The sequence below is a fragment of the Schistocerca gregaria genome, chromosome 5 (genome assembly GCF_023897955.1).
Source record: "Schistocerca gregaria isolate iqSchGreg1 chromosome 5, iqSchGreg1.2, whole genome shotgun sequence".
NCBI classification, from domain to species: domain Eukaryota; kingdom Metazoa; phylum Arthropoda; class Insecta; order Orthoptera; family Acrididae; genus Schistocerca; species Schistocerca gregaria.
Window position 1 is genome coordinate 11275830 of NC_064924.1, and position 26620 is coordinate 11302449.

The window sequence follows — 26620 nt, forward strand, 5'->3', positions numbered from 1 at the left end:
GACCTTGCCATGAAGCACCGTAGTACGTCACTGGCAGCTGTCTAGCTCAATGTGGCCTAGGTGTGGCACATTGTGGCGTAATTGACATCCTCGATCTAGCCACACCGAGGCTGATGAGGTAGACCGGCAGTGATCAGTGCCTGTAGGCTCGTGGCTTGGAGGGCCTGAATTCGACCCTTGAGCTATCAGATGACAGCTAGATCCCACAGTAAATGGTTCTGTCCAGATGACAGTGGAGCAGAGCCAACAGGCACAGCCGGATGGACAGTAATTATATGCATTGGAGTGAGTTTGCTGTGCAGTCGCTACTGCTAATATTGTGTACAACGGGTGCCAGTGTCCCCCCGGGTTCAGTAACTGGCCAGGCACTGACCACCATATGAGAAGTGGCATGCATTGGGTGCCACGGCTGAATGCTGGGCCTGTGTATTGCCGCAAGTGGCCCTCTTTTCAGCATTGAGCCCTCTTGCTTGGGTCTACGCCATTACGTTTGTGTGCGTTCTCACTAAACATTCTTCTCCTGTACTAATGTGATTGTCCACATTAGAGCCAGTATAAAGAAAAGTAATACATTGATTTTTGAGTACTGCAAAGTTGTTCATTTTTCTGTATTAATAATTTCCTGATTGTGATGTAGAGAAAGTTCTGGTTGAGAATTACATATTATTTAGGAATGAAGGAGACGACTCACTGAAAGGCAAATGTGCTGCATCATCGATAGGTACAGAAACAAAAGATAAAGAGCTTTGCTAGCTTTCCTTTTTCAAGCTTGTTGGAAAAACATGCTCGCAAGTACACGCTCACTCACTCACAGGAACATGCTTGCTCAGTCGACTGCCAGCTCTTTTGACTGAGCACAATGTAGGGAGACAGGCTTGTGTGTGTGTGTGTGTGTGTGTGTGTGTGTGTGTGTGTGTGTGTGTGTGTGTGTGCATGTTTTTCCCCACACTTTTTTAATAATAGACTTTAGGATTTTACAGTGCTGGTGGTTATTGGAAGTTTTAACTCTTGCTGACAGTTTGTCTTCTGAATTGGGTGGAGCTCGCTCATTCTAACAGAAGACGACGACGACGACGACGACAACTGCTGTATGAATATATGTAAGAAAGAGTTTATATGTAAGAAAGAGTTTACTGTCCTCGCCATAATTTCTCTCTGAACACTTTGCTTAACTTGTCAGTACTGTTTCTGCATTTCTGTTCACCACTGGTCAGTGTATGTGATTATTAATGTGTGGTAGTTGTGATAGGGTAAGACACTGATTATTGGGTTTACAGTAAATCAATGCAGTTTGTCGAACTGAAAACCAAATTGTTAATGGCTGTGCACTGTGTTCTTCAATTCATGGAGAAATTTTTTGTATATCAGGTGATCCAAAGATAGGAATCAACAACTCTACTTTCCCTGTCTCAGTACTATCTGACAGAAAATCAGTATTAAAGTCTCCCTTAAACAATTGCACATAACTCTTGCCCTGTCTCTAACAGCATTATGAAGCTTACATTATGTCCCACTGGTGGTCTGTAAACTGTCAGTTGTACAAGCTTACGCATTTCTTAATACACTATTGTAACACAGCATTCAAAGAGCTGTTCCACAGAACATTCATTAGTCTGAAGAGCCTGTAACACACCTCAAGTTCTTCAGTATATAACCAATCCCCTGTTTCTACTGAATACACGCTAGTATGATGTTTTGATATGCACAACACATCTGTTGAAATTACATCTATCCTTTCATTTCTCTGTATGAATATGACAAGTTCATCAATTTTTTTATGAAGCTTCTGATGTTTTTTTGTTGTGTTGGCAGAAGAGCCAACACCGTGTTACTAGTGGAGGCTGATATGCACGCGTTTTAGCTCACGCAGGCTGGCGTGAGGAGGGAAGAATTATACTGACGTGGGGTCTGGAACATGACAAGGAATTAGAATTCAGAAAGCGGACGTAATTAGTTTGATACTTAATCCATTAATGATGAATGTCACTCTTGACGGTACATGATTCACAATATTGTCTGTTCAGAATACATTCATAGCAACTGAATATGGCACCTTGCTAGGTCGTAGCAAATTACGTAGCTGAAGGCCATGCTAAACTTTCGTCTCTGCAAATGAGAGCGTATGTAGACAGTGAAAGGCGGCTGTACAACTGGGATGAGTGCTAGGGAGCCTCTCTAGACTAGACCTGCCGTGAGGTGGCGCTCGGTGTGCAATCACTGATAGTGGCGACATGCAGGTCCGACGTATACTAATAGACCGCGACCGATTTAAAGGCTACCACCTAGTAAGTGTGTTGTCTGGTGGTGACACCACATTTTGTTGGAAAACACTAGATACATTTTCTTTAATATCATTGGCTTTGTCCAAGATGCAATATTTGTATTGCTAGTAGTTGTTTCAACTTCATTTATTTTGCATCTTGTCTTTCAGCTGAATATACCCTAAAAAGGGCTAGGGAACAGGGTTAGGATATATGCCGCTTGGGTCACACTAACTCATTCTAACAGGCAGCTGTTACCAAAAGGATTCGCTTGTTTGCAAACTGTGTTGCGTACAGTTCAACTGAGCTAGGGTTGGTGCGTAAAGCACGCTCTCTCTACCATGACTGATTTTGAAAGCTTCACAGAATACATCATTCAGGGCCTATATACTGCTCAAGAATTGACATAGTGTAAACATAATGACCCCTCTATGTAATGTCTTTGCTTTTCGACTGCTTTCTGATCCAAACTATTTTTTTATTACATATTTTATTAGCAAGAGAACAGGGAATTCTCAAAGACAGTATAAGAGTGGGTTCCGGAACCAGTACTTCCCTCTGCATCTGAATGTGTACTACAATCTCTCAGTGGCAGCTTGAAAGTGTGACAAATAGGGGCTTGAACCCAAACCCTTGTCTTTGTTTTAATACTTGTAAATTGTATCTTTTCACTTCCAGGAGACAACTCCATACTCACGTGTCATACAGATGGGAGAATTATCCAATGCTGTATCTGCAAGAAATGAAACTGTAGCGAATGGCAACCTATCTGAAGAAAATGATACAAATGGAAAGAGTTACAGTATAGCAATTTTAGCCAACCAGCCAACAGATTTTTCCTCTTCACAGGTGAGTCATTGTTAATTTATAAAATGACAGCTATATATTTCATATAAACTCCACTTGTGTTAGAAGAGGTCTATCCACTTACCCGTTGCTGGTAACTACTTGATGAAAGTTAAAGGTTAAACTTTTCAGAATTCAGTGTGGGAATGTAAAAGAAATGTAAAGGAAGTCAATAAGAGATTGACTGAAGGGATACAATGAAAGAGAAAAAAAGTAGAAGAAACAAATCAGTGAAACTGGTTTTGGCATCACATAAATGCAGAGGGAATGCATATAGATGGAGGAAGTGAGGTACGCGATATGAGAGAATGTAAAAGCAAAGAAATTGATATGTGCGAGAACTAGGCTAATTACGACACAATTAGGTTCTGGGTAACCAGTCTCCATATTAGTAGTATAGAACCACTTCTAGTTGAAAGGATATCTTTTAGATGTGGTGAAAGAGATTCCCAGGCTCCCTCTATTAAATTCCAGAGCACGTGAACAAAAGGCCAGTGGGTTGGGCAGTTCATCTGAGGTTGTTCATTGAGAGAATGACTTGGCAGCACATAGATTTAAGCAACTTTCAAGTTACAAGTGTGTATGCAGCACAGTGTAGTCGTCCATGGACATTGCATCTACAATGATGAGAAAATCGTTGGCCCTTCTGCTACCTTTAGAGAAAGGCACTACACTCCAAACCTGGAACACAAACATAATTCTTACACCATATACACTCATGGTTGTTGAAGATATAATACCACACTGTAGTAACCAACGGGAACGCCTTGGGATGCGGATCGGAGGCGCCAGGCGGGGAAGCCGCCAGTGGTGGAGCACGCACCACCTGATAAACACAAGGATGAGACGGACGATAGACCAATGACAGCCGACAGCAACTGACAATGACCGACACAACAGCAAAGAGAGAAACAACGGAGGCTTGTAGAAACAACACCAATAACCAACAGTAAATCCACTCGGAACCAGAGTCAGGCAAAGTCAACAACAAGCAACAACCACAACGCAGTACCTCAGAGATATAGACGCAATCCAGAGCAAGTACCAGACTGACTGGACTAGGGCCGAGTGGGTCCCTCTATACGAAACCGGAGGGAGTGGCTATAGGCCGCTGTCTGCACGTGGTGTAGCGGTGGCGCCCACGCTGTGCAGAGAGCCGCTGTGTGGAATAGCCGCCGCGGACGCGGAGCCCTTTATGGGCTGACCACGTCCATTTGTTCTGGCGCGTGTTCGACTTCCGCGGCGGGAATTACTAGATCCCTACCCCCCACCCCCCCTGCCCCCCTCCCCCCTGCCACCCACAAAATTGGTGCATAGGGGCGGAAATGCCCTGGACGATGCCGAGGCGAGCTGAACGAGAGCACAAGTGTTGTGATACGTCCGGGGGGGACCACTGGGGGAGGGGAGGGCAGACTGTCTGCGGCATCCATCAAGGTGTTACCAGAGGGCAGGGGGTCAGCGGGCATCTCATCTCTATACCTTGGCGAGGCGGAAGGGGTGTCTGCAGAGCCGGCGAAGAGACAGAGGTTGAAGGAAAGGGCTCCACCTCGAGGGACGTGTCTGCACCAGGAGGCAGGGAAGGTGGTGGGGGAGGAACCAAGGCAGAGGCCCGAGGGCAGAGTTGGTTATAGTGGCGACGCTCGAGCCCCCTGTGTGTCTGTACGGTCGTCACACGCCGCCCATTGAGCCGTCGTCACCGTAGCGGGCGTCCATTTAGGTGTGATGCCATAGGAGCGGGCCCACACGCCCATGCCCAGGGCATAGCGCTGGGAGGGGCAAGAGTGGGGCCCAGAAGGGGATGGTGTGAACAGGTGGAGGAGGGTCCGAGGTTGTTGCCTGTGGAGGAGTTTGGCAGGACTATGATCGGCCACTGGCGTAGTGCGATAGGTGTTTAGAAACAAGGTGAGGGCCAATGTAGTAACCCAAACTAACAGTGCGAATGCCTTGGGATGCGGACCGGAGGCGCCAGGCGGGAAAGCCGCCGGCGGTGGAGCGCGCACCACCTGGTAAACACAAGGACGAGTCGGACGACAGCCCAATGACAACCGACATCAACCGACAATGACCGACACAACAAGGAAGAGATAAACAATGGAGGCTTGTAGAAACCACAACACCAAACACTAACAGTAAATCCACACGGAACCAGAGCCAGGCAAAGTCAACAACGAGGAACGACCAGAACGCAGTACCGCCGAGATATAGACGCAATCCAGAGACAGTACCAGACTGACTGGACTAGGGCTGAGTAGGTCCCTATATACGAAACCGGAGGGAGCGGCTATTGGCCGCTGTCTGCACGTGGCGTAGTGGTGGCTCCCTCGCTGCGCGGAATAGACGCCGCGGACGCGGAGCCCTCTATGGGCTGACCACGTCCATTTGTTCTGGCACGTGTTCGACTTCCGAAGCGGGAGGTACTAGACACACAGTTCAATTTTCCAGATTTTGATCAGCTTATATACATGACTCAGTAAACTTGCTGTTATCTCAGGAATGATGTTTTCAGTTCCTTACAACAAAAATGAAGCCAAAAGACTATGGTGAAAGTCAGAAAACGTTACAAAAGAAATTGTAAATTAATTGTAACTACAGAAGAATGAAATACTACACAACTGGAGTGTCAGAAACTGAATGGAGCTGTTTGGGGACACTTTTATCAGCTGGATTCTGTCACAGTGCCAGAGGACTGTAGTAAAATGCAGGAAGACTTACAGAGGATCAACAGTTGGTGCAGTGGCTTGGCAGCTGAAAGTCATTTGCAAAAGCAAATCTTGCTTTTCATACTTTTAAGTAAGCAGTAATTTATATCTTGGAGAAAAGACTGATTTTGTGAAATGCTGTCTGTTTTCACCAACTGAGCCTCATCTCGAGAATTGCTTTCTGACATGGAGATATGTGTGAGAAGCAGTAATGACTAATGGAATGCAGTGGCTGCACACTCTTTCATATGCAAGTGGGAAATCAATTTTGAGTCAGTCATGCTAAATTTTTAAGACTGCACGCCCCTAATTCTCTGATCACCCCTGTGAACCAGTTGCAAAAGATCATCTACTTCATTACCCACTATCACCCTAGATTGGGATAACTCACATTCTCTGTGAGGATTTTGACATTTCACTGTGCACTGAAGTGGGGAACCTTCTTTGATAAACACTTCACACCCCATTCAAAGTGTTTGTTCTGCTGTCCAACCAATTAGCAAACTATCTCAGTCGAACTTTATGCCACGTCTACACCCAATACCTTAACATGTCAGTCGTATCTCCATGGAAGACCCAGATGCGAGTCGTATCTTATGTACTCACCCAGTTTGTCATATAATATTCCTATTGCAGATGTATCCTATCCTCAGAGGTGTTTATCTGGTCAATGCAAGAGTGATCTACCCTGAATCCTGCTTGTTCTCTTTTTAGTTTCTTGTCTACATATGCTTTTATCCTATTTAGGATTATTCATGAGAGGATCTTGTTTGGGATTGACAGCAGGGTTATGCCTCTCCAGTTATCACAAACCAGTAAGTCTCCTTTCGCGCAGAGCTTGATGAGCAAGCGTCTTTTCCAATCATTCAGTACTTTTTCATTCATTCATATGGCTGCCAGGAGTGGATGTAAAATTTGTGTTGTTACAGAGGGATCTATTTTAAGGAACTCTGGGCTGATGTAGTCCAGGCCTGGAGCTTTCCCATTTTTGATTGTCGGATTGCTTTAGCAATTTCTTCTTTGGATGGCAGTTCTATGTTAATTGACATATCTTGTGGGAGTCCTTCCCTGTCCACATTCTGTTGAGTTACATTGTCATCTGTAGTTTCACAGTTCAGAACGTTCTCAAAATGTTGTTTCTGCATCTGCACTTAGCCTTGTTGGTTTGTGAGTGGTTTTCCTTGCTTTTTGCTTGTCCGTGATTGGCATATCACCCCCAAATTTCTCATTTGACAGTTTCCTTGTGATGTTATATAGTGTCTTGTTATCGCCTCTGTTAGCTGCCGCCTGTGCCTTATCTGTGAGATTATTGATGAAGGTTCTCTTATCTTTTCTGAAAGTCCTCTTCACCATTCCCTTTAATATGCATAGCTCCTGTTGGATTTCTTCTTTTACTTCCATTGTCTGTGTGCAATTTAGCCAGAGTTTTGTCTTCCTCCTTTGTTGTAATATAATCCAAACAGCAAATAAATCTACATCTTTGATGAAGAAAAATATTAGCCTTTAAAAACATGGAAACAATTGAAAACCTTAATTAAAAGAGATTCAGAAATTATACCTGTGTAGAAACAAATGTGTCTGGGAATTTTAAATAATTCCATTATAAAACAAAATGTTCTCTTATCATGTGTAATTGTACAGCAGTGGAAACGGAATCCAGGATTGGTTGGACAGTCTGGTTTATCAGTATACTTGCCCTGTCTGGCAGACTATTTGACTTCTTTTCCCCCCTTGGTTGGTCCTTGCTTCTGTAGAATGTATGTTCTCTTATGAGGTCTCATTCTCATATCTCTGAAGAGAAAGTAATCCCTTCCTCTTCTTTCTTTCTTCGTTTGGGTCATCTAAGGACCATGCACCATTTTCAATGCTTCCTTTTTTGTTGTTCTTTCTTTTTCCTCCAGTATTCTTTCATCTTTTCACTATATATCCTTTTTCTCTCCTCAGACCATTTTGATCCTGTCTTCTCCTCCCTCCTGCCTTGGAATCCTTCCAATTTTAACACTTTCTTTTGAAATTCTCTCTTTCTGTTACATCTTTTTCACTTATGTTGTTTCTTTCCAGATCTTTCCTAACTTCTTGAATCCAGGTTATTGGTGCTTTCTTGTCCCAAAGATATTTAAAAATCTGTTTGGTTAACCTGTTGCTGTTCATTCTGTATAAGTGTCCAAAAAATAGCAGTCACCTCTTTTGTAGTGTTTCATTTATGTTTTCTATGTTACGAAAAACTTCTTCATTGCTTCTAAATTTCCATACCTCTATATTTTTTAGTGGTCCAAGTATTTTTTGGATGATTTTTCTTTCTAGGATTTCAAGTTTGTGTAATTTGTAATTCAGTACGAAACATTCATTTGCATAAAGAAATTCTTGATTTACTACTGTGTTGTAGTGCTGTATCTTCAAATTTTTAGACAGACACCTTTTGTTGTAGACATTCCTAGTTATTCCATAAGCTGTCTCCATTGTATGTGCTCTTTCTTCCATAGCGAATTTTTCTAAGTGATTTTCTTGGCTAATTTCTCCTAAATATTTAAAGTTATTTACCCTCTTTATGTGGCCAATGTCTGTCGCTAAGGATTCCGGAGCATTTTTATAGTTGTCATAAATTAGGATTTTTCTACAGATATTCTTAAATCTGCTTTGTTGGCTATTTCTTCTAAGAGACTGATTTGTATTCCAGCATTTGTTAGGTTTTCAGAAAGAATGGCAAAATCATCTGCAAATGCTAAACAGTGAATTTCAATACCTTTGTTTTTAGTTCCTAGTCTGATTGGTGATAGCTTCTCTTCTTTTAGTTTTTGTTTACATTCTCTTACTATTTTCTCTAGTATGCTGTTAAAGAGGAGTGGAGACAGGCCATCACCTTGACTTACACCTGTTTTTATGTTGAATACCTTCGATATTTCACCCTGAAACTTTACTTTTGATTTGGTGTCTGTGAGCATTTCACGAATAAGGTTTGCTAATTTAGATTTGATGCCAAATTCTATGATCACTTTATCTAGTGTTTCCCTGTCAACTGAGTCGAATGCCTTCCTAAAATCTATAAAAGTTACAACTATATCTTTGGAGTTTGTAAGCGTGTGACAAATTATGGACTTTAGGTTGAAAATTTGTTGTGAGCAAGATATGCCCTTTCTAAATCCACTCTGATACTCTCCCAATTGGCTATCAAGTGTTGCTTCTACCTTGTTTAGTAGTATTGTTGGAAATATTTTAGAATCCACTGGCAACAAAGGTGTATGTACCTCTGTAGTTATTTACATTTTGCTTATCACCTTTCTTGTGCAAGGGATGGCTGAGAGCCACTTTCCAGTCTTCTGGTATCGTATCAGTTTCTCATATTTCTTCAAACATGAGCTGAAGGTTAGTTATAATTTTTGGTTGAGACCATTTAATTATAATTAGTTCAGCTGTGATCAAGTCTTCTCCACTGGCTTTGTTGTTTTTCAGGGTAGTTATTGCTTTTTTAATTTCTTCAGCTGTAGGTGGTGGATCTGCTTCTGTATTTTCATGGAGATCTGGAAATTCTAGCTTACAGTTTGGTTCTTCACAGCTCAATAATTTTTTGAAGTACTTTCTTAGTATTTCACAATTCTGGCTGTTGCTTAGGCCTACTTTACCATTTCCATATGTGAAGCAAATACTTGGAGCTTGGTAGCCCTTTAGATGACTTTTAAACGTCTAATAGAAATTCTGGGAATTATTTTTTACAAAATTGTTTTGTATGTCAGGAAGTTGTGATTTCTCAAAAGATCTTTTAGCACTCTTTATCATTCTTGCTGTTTCTTTTCTTTCCATTCTAAATGCATCAAGGTGTTCAGGCTTCACAGAACATTTCCATTTCTTCCTCTGCTTTGCTCTTTTTGTAACTGCTTCTTCACAGGTTTCGTTCCACCAGACTTTCTTCTTCATTTTTGTTGTTCCAAATACATTTTTTGCTGCCCTGTTGATTTCTTTTGATATTACTTCCCATTTCCCTGATTTAGTCGATTTAATTTCTTCCTGAAATTTTTTTTTATTATCTCTTTGGTGATGTTGAGCCTGTCTGTATTATATTTAATTAATTTTTGCTGTCTTTTGGTTTTTATTGGGAAGAAGTTTCAGTTTAATCATAGTCAGGTAATCAACAGAATCAAATTTCCTGTTTCTTGCTACTTTTAAATTCACAATTTCTTTAAATTTGCGTTTAGAAATAGCCACATGATCTAACTGGAACTCCCCTAGCATTGGATTTGGAGAGATCCATGTTTTTGCCTTTTTTGGTAATTTTTTGAAGAAGGTTAACATTACCTTCAACTGAAATATTCTACAAAGACTGATTAGTCTTGTGCCATTTTTGTTTGTTCTTTTACGAGCTGGATAGTATCCTATTATTTTTCGAACCTATTTTTCCCTCGCTATTTGTGCATTAAAATCCCCCGTTAGAATAACAACATTTGATTTTGGAATTTTTTTATATTTCTTCTTCTAGAAGTTCCCAGAATGCTTCTACTTTACTTGGATTTTTCTTATTGTCATCACTGATTGGAGCATGACAATTAACAAAGGTATACTGTTTATTTTTGTATTTCACTATGAGAAGAGAGAGTCTTTCTGAACTTGATTTGAATTCTGTAATGTTATCTACTAAATTTTTATGAAAATAGAAAGTGGAACCAAGTATTTGCATGCCTTTAATGATTTTTGTTGCTGGTTTACCCTTAAAAATTCTATGGTCTTTGGTTTCTATAACATTTTCATCCAAAAAATCTTGTTTCTTGAACTGCTAAAATTTGTATTTCATGCTTATCTAAGAGAATTTCAAGTTACTTTTGTTTCCAATTTTTTAGTAATGAGTTTACATTCAAGGTACCTGAGTTTGGAAGGATACCAAGGCTGCTCCAACTCATCCTTAATGCAGATGTTGGGACTCCCCAGAACCCTAGGTTCCAATGCATTGCATAAAGCGATGGTGGATTCCTCTTTCGAATTACCACCTGGGGTAGTGCTTTCTGCTAGTGGACTTTCCATTCTGCAATTGAAATTGTACATTGTACATGGTAGGAAATAAATTCCAAGATAAGATCGGTTTGTTAGTCCAAAATGATTATTTTTCGTCGTTTTCTCCATTAGGTTCTTCCGCTCTCTCTGCCGTTGGGAGTTAGGATTCCTCTTCCGCCTTTGAGACCCTTGTGTATTACACAGTTAACTTTTTTCCCTGAATATTGCACAGCTAATACAAATTCAAAATTAGCATGTCAGTTATATGAAATATAGTTTCTTTTAAGCCAGAGGATTGTATTCCATTCACATAACAGCATAACACCATATGGTCCTGTACATCACTTGGACGTACAACACCATGTGGTCCTTTATGTCACTTGGACATATTGGTATTGTATTTGGCAGCTGCCATATTATGTAGAAGATAACAGCCAGTCAAGGAATGTTAAGGGAATTGGTTTAAATAAATTTATTTCAAAAGCCCCAGCCAAATCCACACAAGTTTTCTCCCCTTGTAACTTTGTCTGTGCCTTCGTGACACAAGTTGCCTGCCATTCGGAACTGAGACAGTTCTGTCCAGTTAACGCTGCTGACAAGAGACACTCTCAGCCCTCTACTGATAATTATAGCGAATTCACATCATAGATTTAGCAAATAGCATGCATTGGAGGAAGGTCATGTGTGTGGACACTGAAGTATTGTGCAGAGTGGGACACAGTTGTCTGTCTCTCTCTTGTGATCCAGACCTTGACTAGAACAGATTTGTTCCTTGGGAGGCAGAGCCTCTAGCTCTGCGCACCGTGATTGGCCTCCAACAGAACTTAGCATGAACTGCCTCCTCTCGGGTTGTCCATTTTTTTTAGTTATTTGACCTCATCGTCCGACCTACACCTGGAAATTTCCTTCCCTGGGCACACCCCTTGCATTCTGTACGCTGAAATATATTTTCTTTATTTGACTTAATTTCCTGTTCTATCATTTAACATCACTCTGGATGTGCACCCAGTAAATCCTGACTACTTGACCTCTTGTACATTGGTGTCAGAAGTGGAGTTCGTTCCCACCATTCGGTCCATAGGGTGACCATTTACTTCTGGTTATTGTTTGATGTTGTGTGGCCAGTCAGTATTCACCACTCTTATTCCACTGCGAGATGAGCCTGGGTGCCATAGCCAGACACTGCTGCACCAGATGCTGTGTGTGCACATACCAGCACCTGGGGCAAAGTCAACTGCACCTCTTTGGTGTCTACAGCAGTGTGCGCCAAGTTGTGCAGAGAATGTGCAACACATAAGCATGGGCACTCTTACCGCACCTCGTGCGCACGTGATTGCTGCTAGCGTGCTGGCCTCATTTGACGGTCACAGTCAGCCTAGCTTCTCAGTCACCACTTGGTAACACTGAGCTGGGCCCTAGGACATTAAAAAGATGCAAGATCCATTTGTGGCACTCCTGTGGTTCACAAAATGCACGAGCTTGCTATCAAAGGCCAACAGGGCTTCCCTGCTGCTGCTGCCATCCCGCAGCTACTTGTCATTCGTCTGCATTGCCCACTGATGCCACCCATCCACTGAGAGTACAGTGCAGTTGGCCATGTTGTCTGCATAACGGCAGATATGTTTGCTTTATCGGCCGTGTGGTTGCTTCTGACCAACTGTGCAGCCCAGCTGCTGGCACTTTGCCCAAAGGTGCCGCCCCTTGCTTGCTGCTGGTCAGCCTCTTGCTGCCATCTCCATTAGGGTCCTGGCCTCAGTGCCCAGAGCACATACTTCTGTCACTGTGCAGCCAACTGCCCAGGCCATTGCTACATGGGCACCACACACATATGGCCAGTGTGCACCACCCCACCCTTCCTCCCCGCCATATCACTGCTGCACTCTGTGCGTTGGGACATGACAGGTGTACTATATGTACTGAGGCAATGCAGTCATTTGTTCAGAGAAGACGTAGAGAGTGAATAGGGGGACTGTCAGGTCAGTAAATTATAATGTAGAGTTAAATTTTGCATCTTATGCAGTTATTGCCTGGTCTTATGAGGTGTCTTTATATAGAAATATGATTTGAACTTTCAATTTTTGTGAATGTAGTTACTGTGAGGTATGTTGGACATGTAATTGTTCGTAAATAAGCACTTCAGACCTATTCTGGTTGGATAGTTAATTCCTGGGTAATTTAGACATACTTATGTTTTACCTGTGTACAGCAGTAGATTTGTTATTCTTATTTTAAACTCTGTTGTCACTGAAATATTTTTTGCTTAGTTGTTGTGATGATGAGAAGCTTCTAAAAGTGTGTTTTTGAGAGGTTTCAATTAATCTCCAAGGATTTGCACCTACTGAAATGTGTCTGGCAATCACAGTCTCCCAACCATTCATGGCATTTTCTTCTGTTCCATATTTGTGACATGATGCATTCTGTTTTCTTTCATCTTTCGTGTAAGTATCTTTTCTGTGCCCTCTGATGAAATTGGTTTCCTAGTCCTAGCTCCACAGACATGAGCGTGTTAAGTGGCCTGTGACACCCTGTGCCTCCAAACCATGTCTGCAAGGTTATGGAAATCATATACGCACTAAATCTTTTGTTCCTCAATGGGAGTGTGCCTTTATTGCAAGACTGGAAACAGATACAAAATCCACATCTAGGCGTTGTAAGAAAAGCAGCAAACCATTAGATTCTGACCATCCTGGTATTGGTTATCAGGTTTCTAGTACGACTAGGTGACTTGACGCCCCAGGTACATACAAAGTTGTAGTTACACAGTTAGCACTTTTGTTGTCGAAACCACTGGGGTACTGTGTGACATGCTGGATTGTGGAATGAAAAGAATCAATGTTCTCCGTCTTCTCTTTCTCTTCTTTCTGTGCCTCTCTGCATTTTCTCCCCCTATCTTCTCTGTCCATGCCTTATGTTTCCCATAAGTGGTAGTTGCTTGCGAGTTTCCAGTTGAGACAAGAGTGCATTTTGGAGTTTCCATTTCTGTCATCTGTGAACGTTTGCTACAAGCAGAAACTACATGGTGCAAACATACAGATTGGCACAGCTGTCGCCTTGTGATAAGCCAGCTGTGCAAATGTGCTACCACTTCTCTTCCCCTTCTTCGTCTTGTCTGCCATAGTTAAGTCTAGTTTTCATATGGTACAGGTCTTGAGTGAGCATTAACTGTAATGAACTTTGTGGGAAACTATTCCACCTCTCTTTAAAAGATCTTTAGTGTACTGTCTGTGTTTTTATTTGTAGTTTTTCTTTAACTAAGGATTTATTTGGTATAAACTACTTGCTCAGCTGACTACTATAAAGAGTGTAAATTTTAAGTGCTTATAAATTTTCATAGTTTTCGTGAGAAAGATGGCCCGGCTGCATACCTATTTAGGTTTTGTGGCAATTTTAAGTATTTATCAAGATTTTGAGGTACTCTGTCTCGTCTACTGTATAGGTATTTGTTGTCTGATGATATTAGGCAGTTTGCATTATTCAGCTTTGTTGTAAAATTTTGATGTACTGTATATTTCTTTTGTTGCCAGTGTGTTTTTTTCCTCAAAATAATGCATTAAATTTACTTTTTAAAGTTGTTCTACAATGCTGCTTTTCACAAATCTGCTTTGTGGAGTGTTTCATTTTGCTGTAAAATCTAGAATGTGCAGCCTCCTTTTTGGTGCCTATTCTGTTTATCTTTTATTATTCAGTGGACATTATACTTCAAATTTTCATCTAACTTTTGTAATTAAGGTCCCACTGTTCTGCATACTCAATCCCATTGTTGATTTAGAAGCATTTATGTCTATATTTCATTTCAAGATGCTAGTGACATTATTTTTAATTGTCTATTATTAATTCTTATGTCGACGAGCTGATCATTCCTGTCAGTCTTTCTTTATTAAATTTTCCTGGCTGGTGTCTAGTAAAATTAACATTTACTTTTTTCTTGCCTATATGTTTTACACGGTATATTAAGTCTTGCAGTACTCCAAACCTTACGTATTGGAATTTTCATCATTTTCTGTGATTCTGTTGTGGTTTTTATGCAGACAACAAATTCCGAAAACAACTGGCCAGCTTTTTTGGAACCATGTGCTTGCTGAAAATCGATGCAAAGATGCACTCTGTCATCCTATTTCTGTTTCAAAACTAATACAAGCACTGTACTGACAGATCTGAACTGACTCTCCTTAATATTGTTTTTCATCATACAAAAGTTAAGATTCATTCCTGAACAAATTTGGTGTCACTGTGTGCAGATTGTTAGCAGCATTTAATCTCTGTCAGACAGTATTGTCCTCTGTTTTTATGCGTGCTTAGAATTATACCAGTGGAACACTTTCCCATCAGTTCTTTAAGAATGAGCACTCACTGTGCACTTCTCTTTTCCCCTTGACTATGCTAGGCCTCACTTCCCCACTCTCCCTCCCAGCCTTGAGCATCACGTCATCGGTAATAGCAAGCTGTTCCTCCTCTCCCGCCTACTCCTCTTTGTTGTAGTGATACCGCATCCTCCCTCTTTGCCCGTCACACCTGTGCCATACAGTGCAGTATCCCCTCCTAACCCCTCACACAGGAGGTGCATTATGCCCCAGAGACTCCCCCCCCCCTCCCCCTCCCCCTCCCCTCCATCACGCGACTAGAGAGAAGTGCCATTAAGTTTGTTGATGTCCCACACACATATCTCTCCTTCCCAGCAGTGTAACACTTGTGCTCTTTACCCTTCTGTTGGAAACCGTTTGCAAATGTGCACTTCTGCTACACCAACTCGCATGCTAACTTTGAATTTTTTTGTATTTTGTGAATTGATTAAAGATGCAATGCATTCTTTCTCATCTTTTATCTGAAGTTTTATGAATAGGACAAGAATATTTTTAGTTGTTTTGTCATTGTGGACAAACATAAGTTAACATTTCTAGAGTTTTACTTTGTGTCACTCCATGTCAATTACTTGATGATCTGCGCCACCTTGATGCATCAGACTGGTCTTGTAACAGGTACAATGCCAGTTGATAATCAAACAGCTGTGGTTTCTGGTCTTGTGCATTAGTTTTTTTAGTTTTAATTTTAGGCAATGAGAACAGTTTGTTAATAAGTATTGTATTGCAACAGGTCCATGGACCATTGTGGTTGAACGACACTACTGGGAAAAATATTAAGTCCGTATTTTACTCTGAACACTAGATCTTATACTTTCTCAGTGAATTTTCACATTTTACCTCTTTAGTCTAAAGAGAGTTAGTAATTTTTCATGTGTCTTCTTGTCAAATGGGACTTAGAGTGGTACCATGGTTTTGATGAGATAGTGAGCAGTATTCCTACATAAAATAATGGATATTAATGATTTGCCACCAACCTGTTCCCTCAAGTACTTTTACTTTGTGTTCTTTTTATAGTTGTGTGTAATGAGGTGATACATGTTGATGATTTTTATTTTGTGGTTCTCGGAATATAAGCATTTAAGGTAGTAAATGAAATCTACAGCTAATAAGTGAAAACTGTGTGATGACTGGGAAGTTCTTAACCTTTCAGACCACAGCTTCGTTGCATTTCAATCATGTTAATTTGCATTTGCCTCATTTATGACTGTTTAATTTAGATGTGAAACTAAATGATGTGCATAAGGACTTTTAGCCCATGAGGTAATTTAAAATAGTTTTTCAGTGAATAGGTGTATATTTTCTTTTTGCTTTTCTAAGAGTTTCACTATTGTTTGGTTGTATTGGCTATTATTAGTTATGTCGTGTTTCAAGTTGAAACTGCTGTTAACTTTTGATATTGGTGTAAAATTTCACTGTGTCATGTGCTCCTAACTACACCATATTTTGGACCATTGATCTATGAAATAACTAAACATTTCTTTGTTGAGTAGGTACAATTTTAGTATTAGAAATTCATGGTTTTTCTTGTGTAGCCCTTCCTTTGTCCTAATTTTGTCCATAAACCCAGTATTTTGTTAGTGTAATAAAACATTTGTAGTTTTTTATTTTAACATGGTTTAGTGTAGATCAGTTTGTCATGAGTTTTATGGTACAACATCTCTTGGATTTTCTAAGTGAGTTCTGCATTTTAGTGAAATTGTGTTAATATGTTGTAGTCTGTAGGACCTTGTGCAACTACTACCCATAAAAATAGCCAGATTATGTAGCAAGATTTTATCTGTCTTATCACTCTTTTTAAATGTACTTAATCCAGTACTTACCCATGTCGGGTGGTAATGTTTTGCATTTGGTTGATTTATTATGTTTGCCTGCCATATACATCTATTGTAGAGAATTAAATATTCTGTCATGCTGATGGTACTTTTATATTTTGGTATTACTTCCACTATTTAGCAATAAGATTAATATTTGTCTGACAATGCAAACACCTACACATTTCTAGGGATGCCTGTAAACATTTAAAGGATCAGTGCTGATTCAATTTAACAGTATCTACTTTGTATGACACTGAGTTTGGTATTGCAACAATAAATTAATAATAGATTTACCCCCAACCTAAGAGAAACAGTAATAGTTCATTCTTCATTTGTGAAGCTCTCTGACAGAATTTTCACTTCACTTATATTAAGATTTGAGTACGTGAACAATAATGACTTCAGTTTTTGCAATTATTTCTGTCTGAAACTTGAACAGTGAATATTTTACTATTTTCTTAACTCATGAAAGTTGATAAACTTGGCTTCATGTACGAGTGTTGCCCAGAAACTAATGCACCACAGTTTTTTTCTCAGCTGAAAACAATGTTGTGAAAGCAAAATGTTACGTATGTATTATTTGAAGTCTCCCGAGTGAATGCGCCAAGTTTCCATCACTTCCAAAGGACAGTTTCAAAATGGCGTCTGCAGGTGATGTACATTACAAGCAAAGTGCCGTCAGTGAATTTCTCACTGCAGAGAAAAAAACTGTGAGGAATATCCACAAATGCTTTTGCAAAGTCTACAGATCATCTGCTGTCATCAGAAGTACAGCTAGTCGCTGGGCACGAAGGGTTAGGTCCTCAGAAGGCAGTTTTGCAGAGCCCCCCAATCTGGAGGTGTTTTAAGCAGTTAGGCTAGTCTACATATACTAAAGCCGTATATCTACTGCCGAGTGTCGTATTTCACATCACATACTGAGCACCAATTACACGGAATCGCACTTAAAATGGAAAATCGCCGAACAACGCGCAGTGCAGCCAACGGCCAGGCCGGAGACAGTGCAGCCGTGGAGTCTACACCGGGAGTTGCGGCCGCTTCGCCCGGCGCATCGCTGACATCGCCGCACTCGTGAAGGCTGAGGTGAGTGCCGCGCTGCAGGCTAAGGAGACGCTCGGGCTCGTTGTTCAAACCATCACTGATGCTGTCACTGCAGCAGTGACTGACAAAATACAGAAAACTCTGGAGGCGAATGCGAGCGAGATCCGTGCACTGGACACATCGTTAAAAGCAAGTGAGGAGAAAGCACGACTGCTCGAACAGAAATTGATCGAGAAGACAGACAAGCTCGAACAATATCAGAGATGCAATAATCTCAGACTGTTCGGCATTCCAGAGAGCAGCAGAGAGAGCACAGATGAACTTGTGATAAACCTTGTCCAAGAAAAGCTAGGCGTGCAGTTGACTCTGAGTGACATTGACAGAAGTCATAGAGTGGGTCGTAAGTCGCCAGGATCTACAAAACCAAGACCTATAATAGTGAAGTTTATGTTGTATACGAAAAGATCTGAAATCTTCAGAGCAAAGAAGAATCTCGCGAAGTCTGGTCTGACAGTACGCGAGGGTCTGACCTCTGAAAGACAAAAAATTTTGAAGAGCGCGACTTCGAAATCTGGGCTACAGAACGTATGGACAAATGATGGCAGGATAATGGTTAAGACCAAAAACGGAAAGAAAACAATTTGCAGTGTTACTGAACTTGAAAGCCTGTGTGTTAGAAGCTAAATCATGTCTAATCTTGCTGCCACTAACCTGTATGTTTATACTGTTTACATTGTCAACTATATCTTAACTAATGTATTATCAAATTATTCATTTCTCTACATAACTATTTTTTTTATCTCTAATTATTTTTTCTCATGTAATTTTTGTTATTATTTGTATTATGAACTTTTCGTTTCTCCACATAACTATTTTCATCTTTAATTGTTTTTCTCATGTAATTTTGTTAATTATACATAAGGTAGTCTCACTTCCATGCTTAATTAGCAACCCACCATCATACTTTTAGTTGTAATCCTCATAAGTGAAATTAATATCACACTCTGTCGTAACGTGCAGATTACTCCCGTTGTGTTTAGTGAAATTCCTGCCCCTGCCAGCCCACGGCTGCTTCCAGAACCGTTGCAGACCTTGCTGACCTTGGCCGCAGATCCCGTTGCCTCCCCGGGGACCTACCCCCTCCCCTTCCCGACCGCTTTCACTGCACAGAACTGGGAGGACACTCCCTCACCCCCCTCTTTCACACGCATTCCTCATGCCAGACCCTCTAGTCACCGCCAACCACGACCCGCAAACATCGGTCGGCAGCCTCCTTGGGCAATCAACACCCGAACGCACCAAGTTGCATATTGCACATGCAAATGTCCAGTCTCTGCCAGCTCACTTCGACGAGTTCAAATATATATTTCAAACTGCTGATATACACGTAATACTTTTGTCAGAGACTTGGCTCAAACCAAGTATTCCTACAACTTCCGTAAACCTAGGTGGCTATATCTTTCTCAGGCACGACAGATGCAACAGACGAGGGGGCGGAGTAGGGGCGTACATACGCTCTGATTGGTCACCTACAGTACTACACACATCCGACAACAATGTAGATAAACAAGTGGAATATATGTTCATAGAGATCAAATCACTTAACAGAAAGTGCTTAATATGTGTCCTTTACAAACCTCCTAAAGTAGGTGGGTTCGCCTGCTTCGAAACTGCCCTCTCTACTCTCGAATCGTCATATGAACATGTAATTATAGCAGGTGACATTAACATTAATTTTCTGTGCAATAGTCCTTCCACTGGGAAATTTAAGAGAATGCTTTCTTCCTCAAATATGACACTACTTCAGCTGGCACCTACTCATCACACGACTACCAGTCACACTTTCATTGATATATTCGCAACGAAATCTCCGAACAGAATAATCCGCACCTCTCAAATATCTGCGCCTGGCATGTCTGCCCATGACATCATTTCCACGACGTATTCACTAGAATGTCCTAGAAAGAAACAAAAACTGTCTACATACCGAGACCTCAAACGCATAAATGTGCCTGAACTCGAAACTGAGGCACAAGAAATAGTTTGGGGGATGACCTCTACTCCCCTCATGGACATAAACGACAAACTCCAGGATTTCACTAACAAAATTACTCAACTGTATGACAAATATGCTCCAATAAAGACCAGAAAAGTAAAAAGGCAACCTGCACCCTGGCCTGACTGATGAACTAAAACAGCTCATGAATCTCAGAGATGTTGCACATCGAGCATACAAGATACACCCTACACCTGAAAATCATGCTGTATACAAGCAGAAACGAAACAAAGGCAGTCAAGCAGTGAGAAACGCTAAGCTCAGACATGCCCGCCCGTACATTAGCTGACAGTAGATGTAGACCAGCTATCCTGTGGAAAAAACCTTCGTAGTCTCAGTTTAGGCAAAATAAAAATTGCAGAAAATCACATGTTCCCAGCTGAAGAACTGAACCGATTCTTCACTTTACCTACAACCAAAATTGTACCGCAAAAAAAACCGAGCATCATTGATTACTTCATGGGGTTGAACGACTGTAGCAAAGAAAAATTCTATCTACAGCACGTCACTTGCAGTACTGTCAAGAAAGCCATAATGCGGATTAGATCAGCATCTACTGGACATGATGGTATCACTATCCAGATGGTAAAACTTATTATTGACCAACTACTGCCCTCTATAACAGACATTTTCAACGATTCATTAATCACAAGTGTTTTCTCTGAGGCCTGGAAACTGGGACAAATTAAGCCACTGCCTAAAAAGGACATAGCCACAGCACCCTCTGACTACCGCCCCATCTGCCTTCTTCCTGCACTATCAAAGGCCTTAGAATATATAGTTCATGACCAGCTCACCATCTATCTCACTACTAACAACCTACTAGATGAATACCAATCAGGTTTCCGTAAACATCGAAGCACAACATCTGCTCTGGTAAAGGTGACAGATGACCTGAAACTTGCCATGGACAGACAAGAAGCGACTATCATTTGCTTCTTAGATTTCAGCAAAGCATTTGATACTGTCGACTTCGACATCTTAGTGGCCAAACTTAGCTGTATAAATTTCTCACCAAGTGCAGTGCAATGGTTTTGCTCATACATGACGTCTCGTCAGCAATGCGTCCTATCTGGGAATATAAAAACACAATGGTGGCAGGTAGTGTCAGGCGTTCCCCAAGGCTCAGTATTAGGTCCTATACTCTTCTCTCTGTATGTCAATGATGTGTCATCGGTTCTGACCTATTGCAAATACCGTATGTATGCTGATGACCTTCAGTTGTATCTAAGTGCGAAACCAAGCAATCTCAAGAAAGCTATTGAAAATTTCAATACTGACCTCGATGCACTGTCAAAATGGGCACAGGACATAGGTCTAAAACTAAACCCATCTAAAACCCAAGCGGTACTTGTTGGTCACTCTAAGCTCATTAGCCCAAAACATCGGGAATCCGTACCACCTCTTATCCTAAATGGAACAAATATTAACTTCTCTCCCTCAGCAAAGAGTTTGGGAGTAATAATAGATGAAAATCTAAATTGGACAGAGCACGTAACTGCAGTGTGCAAAAAAGCATCAGCATCCCTTCATGTCCTACAAAAATATAAAAAACTCTTCCCTTTCGATCTGTAAAAGAAATTAATACAAACGCTTATACTCCCAATCATTGACTACAGCGATATTATCCTACAAGGCCTCTCTCAGGAAAATTCCCGATGTCTAGAACTGGTCATGAATGCCTGTGTCGGATATATCTGTGACGTTCGACTTTTTGATCACATTTCACCAGCATATGCAAAATTGTCCTGGCTGCGTGCAGACAAACGCAGAGATTTCCATACACTCTGCCTCATCTACTGCCTTATAAATGTAAACTGTCCCTCATATCTCTGCTCGTCCCTAACGCTCATGTCGGAACAACATGACAGGAACACATGTTCCCATTATAATAAAATCCTCTCCGTTCCACTGCATCGCTCAGTCACCTTCTCCAAGTCCTTTACAGTAGTGGGAACCCGACTCTGGAATAACCTCCCTCGTTATGTTAGAGAACTTAAAAACATGTCCAGCTTTAAAAAACAGTTAATGACGCATCTACTTAAGCAACAGTAATGCCTTCCTCTATGCATGAATGCACTTCACCTCATTACTTCCCTCTTTACCCCTCCTTAAATCTCCATTCCCCAAAACACGCTAAACTAGTAAACATCTACTTTACACACCAAGATATTATGTACATCTGCACAAACCTTCATTACTCTTGCCAATCCTTCTCATGTTTGTCATTATTATTTGATTTTTTTTACTGTTATTATTATTGCTTATTATTGCTTTTATCATAATCTGTATGTATAGCTCCTGTTGTAAAAATACTGCCGCATTTTCTTTATTAGGTCTTAGTCACTACTCTTTATTCATATTGCCACTAGAGTAAGCTAATATTCTCATTTAAACTATGGTCATGATGTAACTCTGATGTGTGAAATGCTGCATGTGTGGAACACTGGTCTGATGTAAGAGAGGGCCTGTTGGCCCTGATCTGATCAGATTAAATAAATAAATAAATAAATAAATAAATAAATAAAATAATTCTCAATATGTTCAATAAAGAATTTTTGATAAAAAAAAATGCAGTGCATTACTTACTGGACAATTCTCGTAAGTTCCTTCTCACTTACACTAAATGAAATATTGCAACAGATCCCTCCCATAGCATTAAGGCCCCTACTAGGGCAAACCATCTTTCCTGCAAGTGGCTGACACCCTTTTGTAAAAATAATGTGTCACCACTCCTCTGGAAGAGGGAAGAAATATGCAAAAGTGGCACTTAGTCAAGGAATGTTTAGGGAATTGGTTTAAAAAAATGTATTTCAAAGGCCCCAGCCAAATCTTCAGAAGTTTTCTCCTGTGTAACTTCGGCTGTGCCTATGTGACACAAATTGCCTACATTCAGAACCGAGGCAGTTCTGTCCACTTAAAGCTGCTGACAAAAGACACTCTCAGCCCTTTGCTGAAAATTCTAGCAAATTCATGTCATCAATTTAGCCATTAGCATGCATTGGAGGCAGACCATGTGTGTGGAGGCTGGAGTATTGTGCATAGCAGGACACAGTTGCTTGTCTCTCTTGTGATCTGGACCATGGCTATAGCAGATTTGTTTCTTGGGAGGCAGAGCTTCTGGCTCCGTGTCCCATGACCCCCATCAACAGAGTTTAGCATGAACTGCCTACCCTCCAGTTGCCCACTTTATTTAGTTGTTTGACCTCCTAGGCTGCCCTACATCTGGTAACCACCTTCCCTAGGCTTGCCCCCTGTATTTCGTACTCTGAAATATATTGTCTTTATTTCCTGTACTGCTATTTAATGTCAGCCTTGGACACCCATGCAGTAACTCCTGACCATTCAACCTCTTGTATAATTACTTGCTGGTGTGAATCCAGCACTTGTACCATTGTATTAAGAAATTATTTGGAAACGTGTAGCTCACCTGTCATCTATCCTTCCACTCTCCAATCATTACATTTTGCAGTTACTGAGCAGTTGTATTTACTTTTCCACATTTTGCAGATGTAATTTTTCAGGAACGTTCTTTCTTCAGGTGTGTTCCTTCAATTTAACCTTAATGTCCCAGTGCAATGTACTTTTTTTTCCCACAAGATGAAAAGTAATTTAACTAACACAAAGCTTTATAATAATTACTGTATTCATGTAAATGTTATGGCCAGCATGCAGGTTTGTCTCCAAGAAATGTCAAATGATATCATTGGTCCATCTAAAGACAGGTCTTTCCTTGTACAATGCAATTAATTAATTATAGACCATATTTTATATAATTAGTCGTCTGGTTTTGGTTGTTAGATGATCATGTATCTGTCTCTGCTCATGCTTTTCACTGCCTTCCAGAAGTCTTGTAATCGGATGGATTTCACATTATACATGTGCAATGAAATTCGTGGAAAGGTGAGTATTTCTTGTATACTTGCAGGTTTCCAGTTATACATTCTAGATCTTTCCTCTGTATTTCTTCTCATAAATATATTCACAGTGTTTTCATTCATTTAATAGCTATAAACTGAAGTATGACATCTGTAAGTAGTAGCCTAAAAAACTTGTAGTATATTGCTAGTATGATGAATGTTTTTGTTTTGCAAATGATTGGTACTGCATGTCATGCGATCTGTTGACTTCAGTCGGTGTGGGTTCTTCATCAGTTTCATCACCAGCGTTCTCTCTATCTTCAGATTCTTCACTGTCATGAAACATATTTGAAAGTGTCTCTTTATCTTCATATTCTTTATTGTCAGGAAACTTCTTTGAAAATTAGCTTCCACACTACCCGTCATTATGTCAAATTTCTGCATTATCAAGATTCCATGTATTCTTCTCTCATTCATTATCTTCAGACTCGTAATTACTGTCTTCTGATGTCTTCAGTAACTAACCACCAGTAAATTTTTACTCTACTCACTGCTTTTAGCATTAGGAGATCATTTTGAACAATATAAGTTACAGGCAAATAAGCACAAAAAACTCTTCCAAGAGACTTCTCTGTTTGTATAAACACATGTTCATGCCACAGAACTAAACTGAACATGATGGGTGCGAACACTGATAACAGTCTACTACATTGACCCTTTTGTTGTGGAAACAGTTACACATGTTAGCTGCAATGGGATAGTGGCTTATAAGCATCAGTGGCAGGGAATGTGTTAAGACAGTTGAAATAGCTTGGGGAGGGAATTCAGAAAAGATTTAGAAAAATGCACTGTAGGCTAAAGTCCCACAAAAATGGAAAGGAATAGTACACAGTATTAATAATTATAGTAACATGAAAAGGATAATTGCTACTCACTGTCAGAAAGTGAGCTTTTGGCCAAGAAGGCATTCTTTGAAAATAGACAAGACACACACACACACACACACACACACACACACACACACACACACACACACACACACACACACACACACAAGCAGACACGTGAACAAACCCAACTCATACAACCATAGTCTCTGGCTGCTGAAGGCAGACTGCAAGCAGCAGCTTGTGATGGGAGAGGCAACTGGGTTTTGGGGCTATGGAGGAGGCTGGGGCAGGGAAGGGAGGGATAGTAAGGTGGGGGTGGGGGTAGTCAAGTGATGCCTGTAGGAGTGTACAGGGATGAGGTCGAGAGAGTGCAGGGTGGCTAGGTGCAGTCGGGAGTTTATACGGAGTGAGGGAGAGAGGGGGGTAGTGGAAAAGGAGAGAAGTTAAAAGCTGAGGTTGCATTCATGGACTAGATGGCTGTTTTATGGTTGGAATGGGAACAGGTAAGGTGTTAAATGGATAAGGAAGTGGCTAATGAAGGTTGAGGTCAGGAGAGTTTTGGGAATGTAGAATATATAAGCAGAGAGAGTTCCCAACTGTGCAATGCAGAATAGCTGGTCTTGGTGTGAAGGATCCAGATGGAATAGACTGTGAAGCAGTCATTGAAATGTACATCATGTTGTGTGGTATGCTCAGCAGTGGGGTGATCCAGATCACAAAGATGTCATCAGTGAATGTGAACCACGTGAAGGATTTGGGATTCTGGGTGTTTAGAAAGGATTCCTCTAGATGGCCAATGTATAGGGCCATCTAGAGGAATCCTTACTAAACATCTAGAATCCCAAACCCCTCACTCAGTTCAGGTTCACGGGTGATATCTTCGTGATCTGGATTGTGGATGAGGACACCCTATCCACATTCATCCAAAACCTCAACACTTTCTCCACCATTTGTTTTACCTTGTCCTGTGCAACCTAACAAGCTAGCTTCCTCAATATTGGTGTCCACCTTGAAGATGGGTATATCAGTACCTCTATCCACATCAAACCTACATTATGTGATCAAAAGTATGTGGACACCCCCAGAAACATACGTTTTTCATATTAGGTGTATTGTGCTGTCACCTACTGCCAGGTAATCCATATCTGCCGCCTCAGTAGTTGATAGAGAGCAGAATGGGGCACTTCGTGGAACTCACAGACTTTGAATGTGGTCAGGTGATCGGGTGTCACTTGTGTCATATGTCTGTATGTGAGATTTCCACACTCCTAAACACCTCTAGGTTCACTGTATCTGATGTGATAGTGAAGTGGAAATGTGAAGGGACACATACAGCACAAAAGCATTACAGGGCGACCTCGTCTGTTGACTGACAGAGACCTTTGACAGTTGAAAAGGGTCATAATGTGTAATAGGCAGACACCTATCAAGACCATCATACAGGAATTCCAAACTGCATCTGGATCCACTGCAAGTACTATGACAGTTATGCGCGAGGTGAGAAAACTTGGATTTCATGGTCATTCCGCTACTCATAAGTTACACATCGCACTGGTAAATGCTGAACTCTGCCTTGCTTGGTGTAAGGAGCATAAACATTAGACCATTGAACAGTGGAAAGAGTGACGAATCATGATACACAGTGTGGCGATCCACTGGCAGGGTGTGGATATGGTGAATGCCTGGTAAACATCATCTGCCAGCATGTCTAGTGCCAACAGTAAAATTTGGAGGTGGTGGTGTTATGATGTGGTCATGTTTTTCATGGAGGGGGCTTGCACCCCTTGTTGTTTTGCATGGCACTATCACAGC

At 41.0% G+C, this 26620-nt stretch overlaps 1 protein-coding gene across 1 annotated transcript in view; it reads left to right on the forward strand.

Annotated features, from left to right (window-relative positions):
• The window catches only part of LOC126272638 (zinc finger protein 761-like), a 355681-nt gene that overhangs the window by 94250 nt on the left and 234811 nt on the right, over positions 1–26620 (forward strand). The window contains exon 5 of the mRNA XM_049975612.1: positions 2940–3110. Within this exon, the coding sequence (XP_049831569.1) occupies positions 2940–3110 (171 nt within the window). The remainder of the gene's footprint in view (positions 1–2939; positions 3111–26620) is intronic.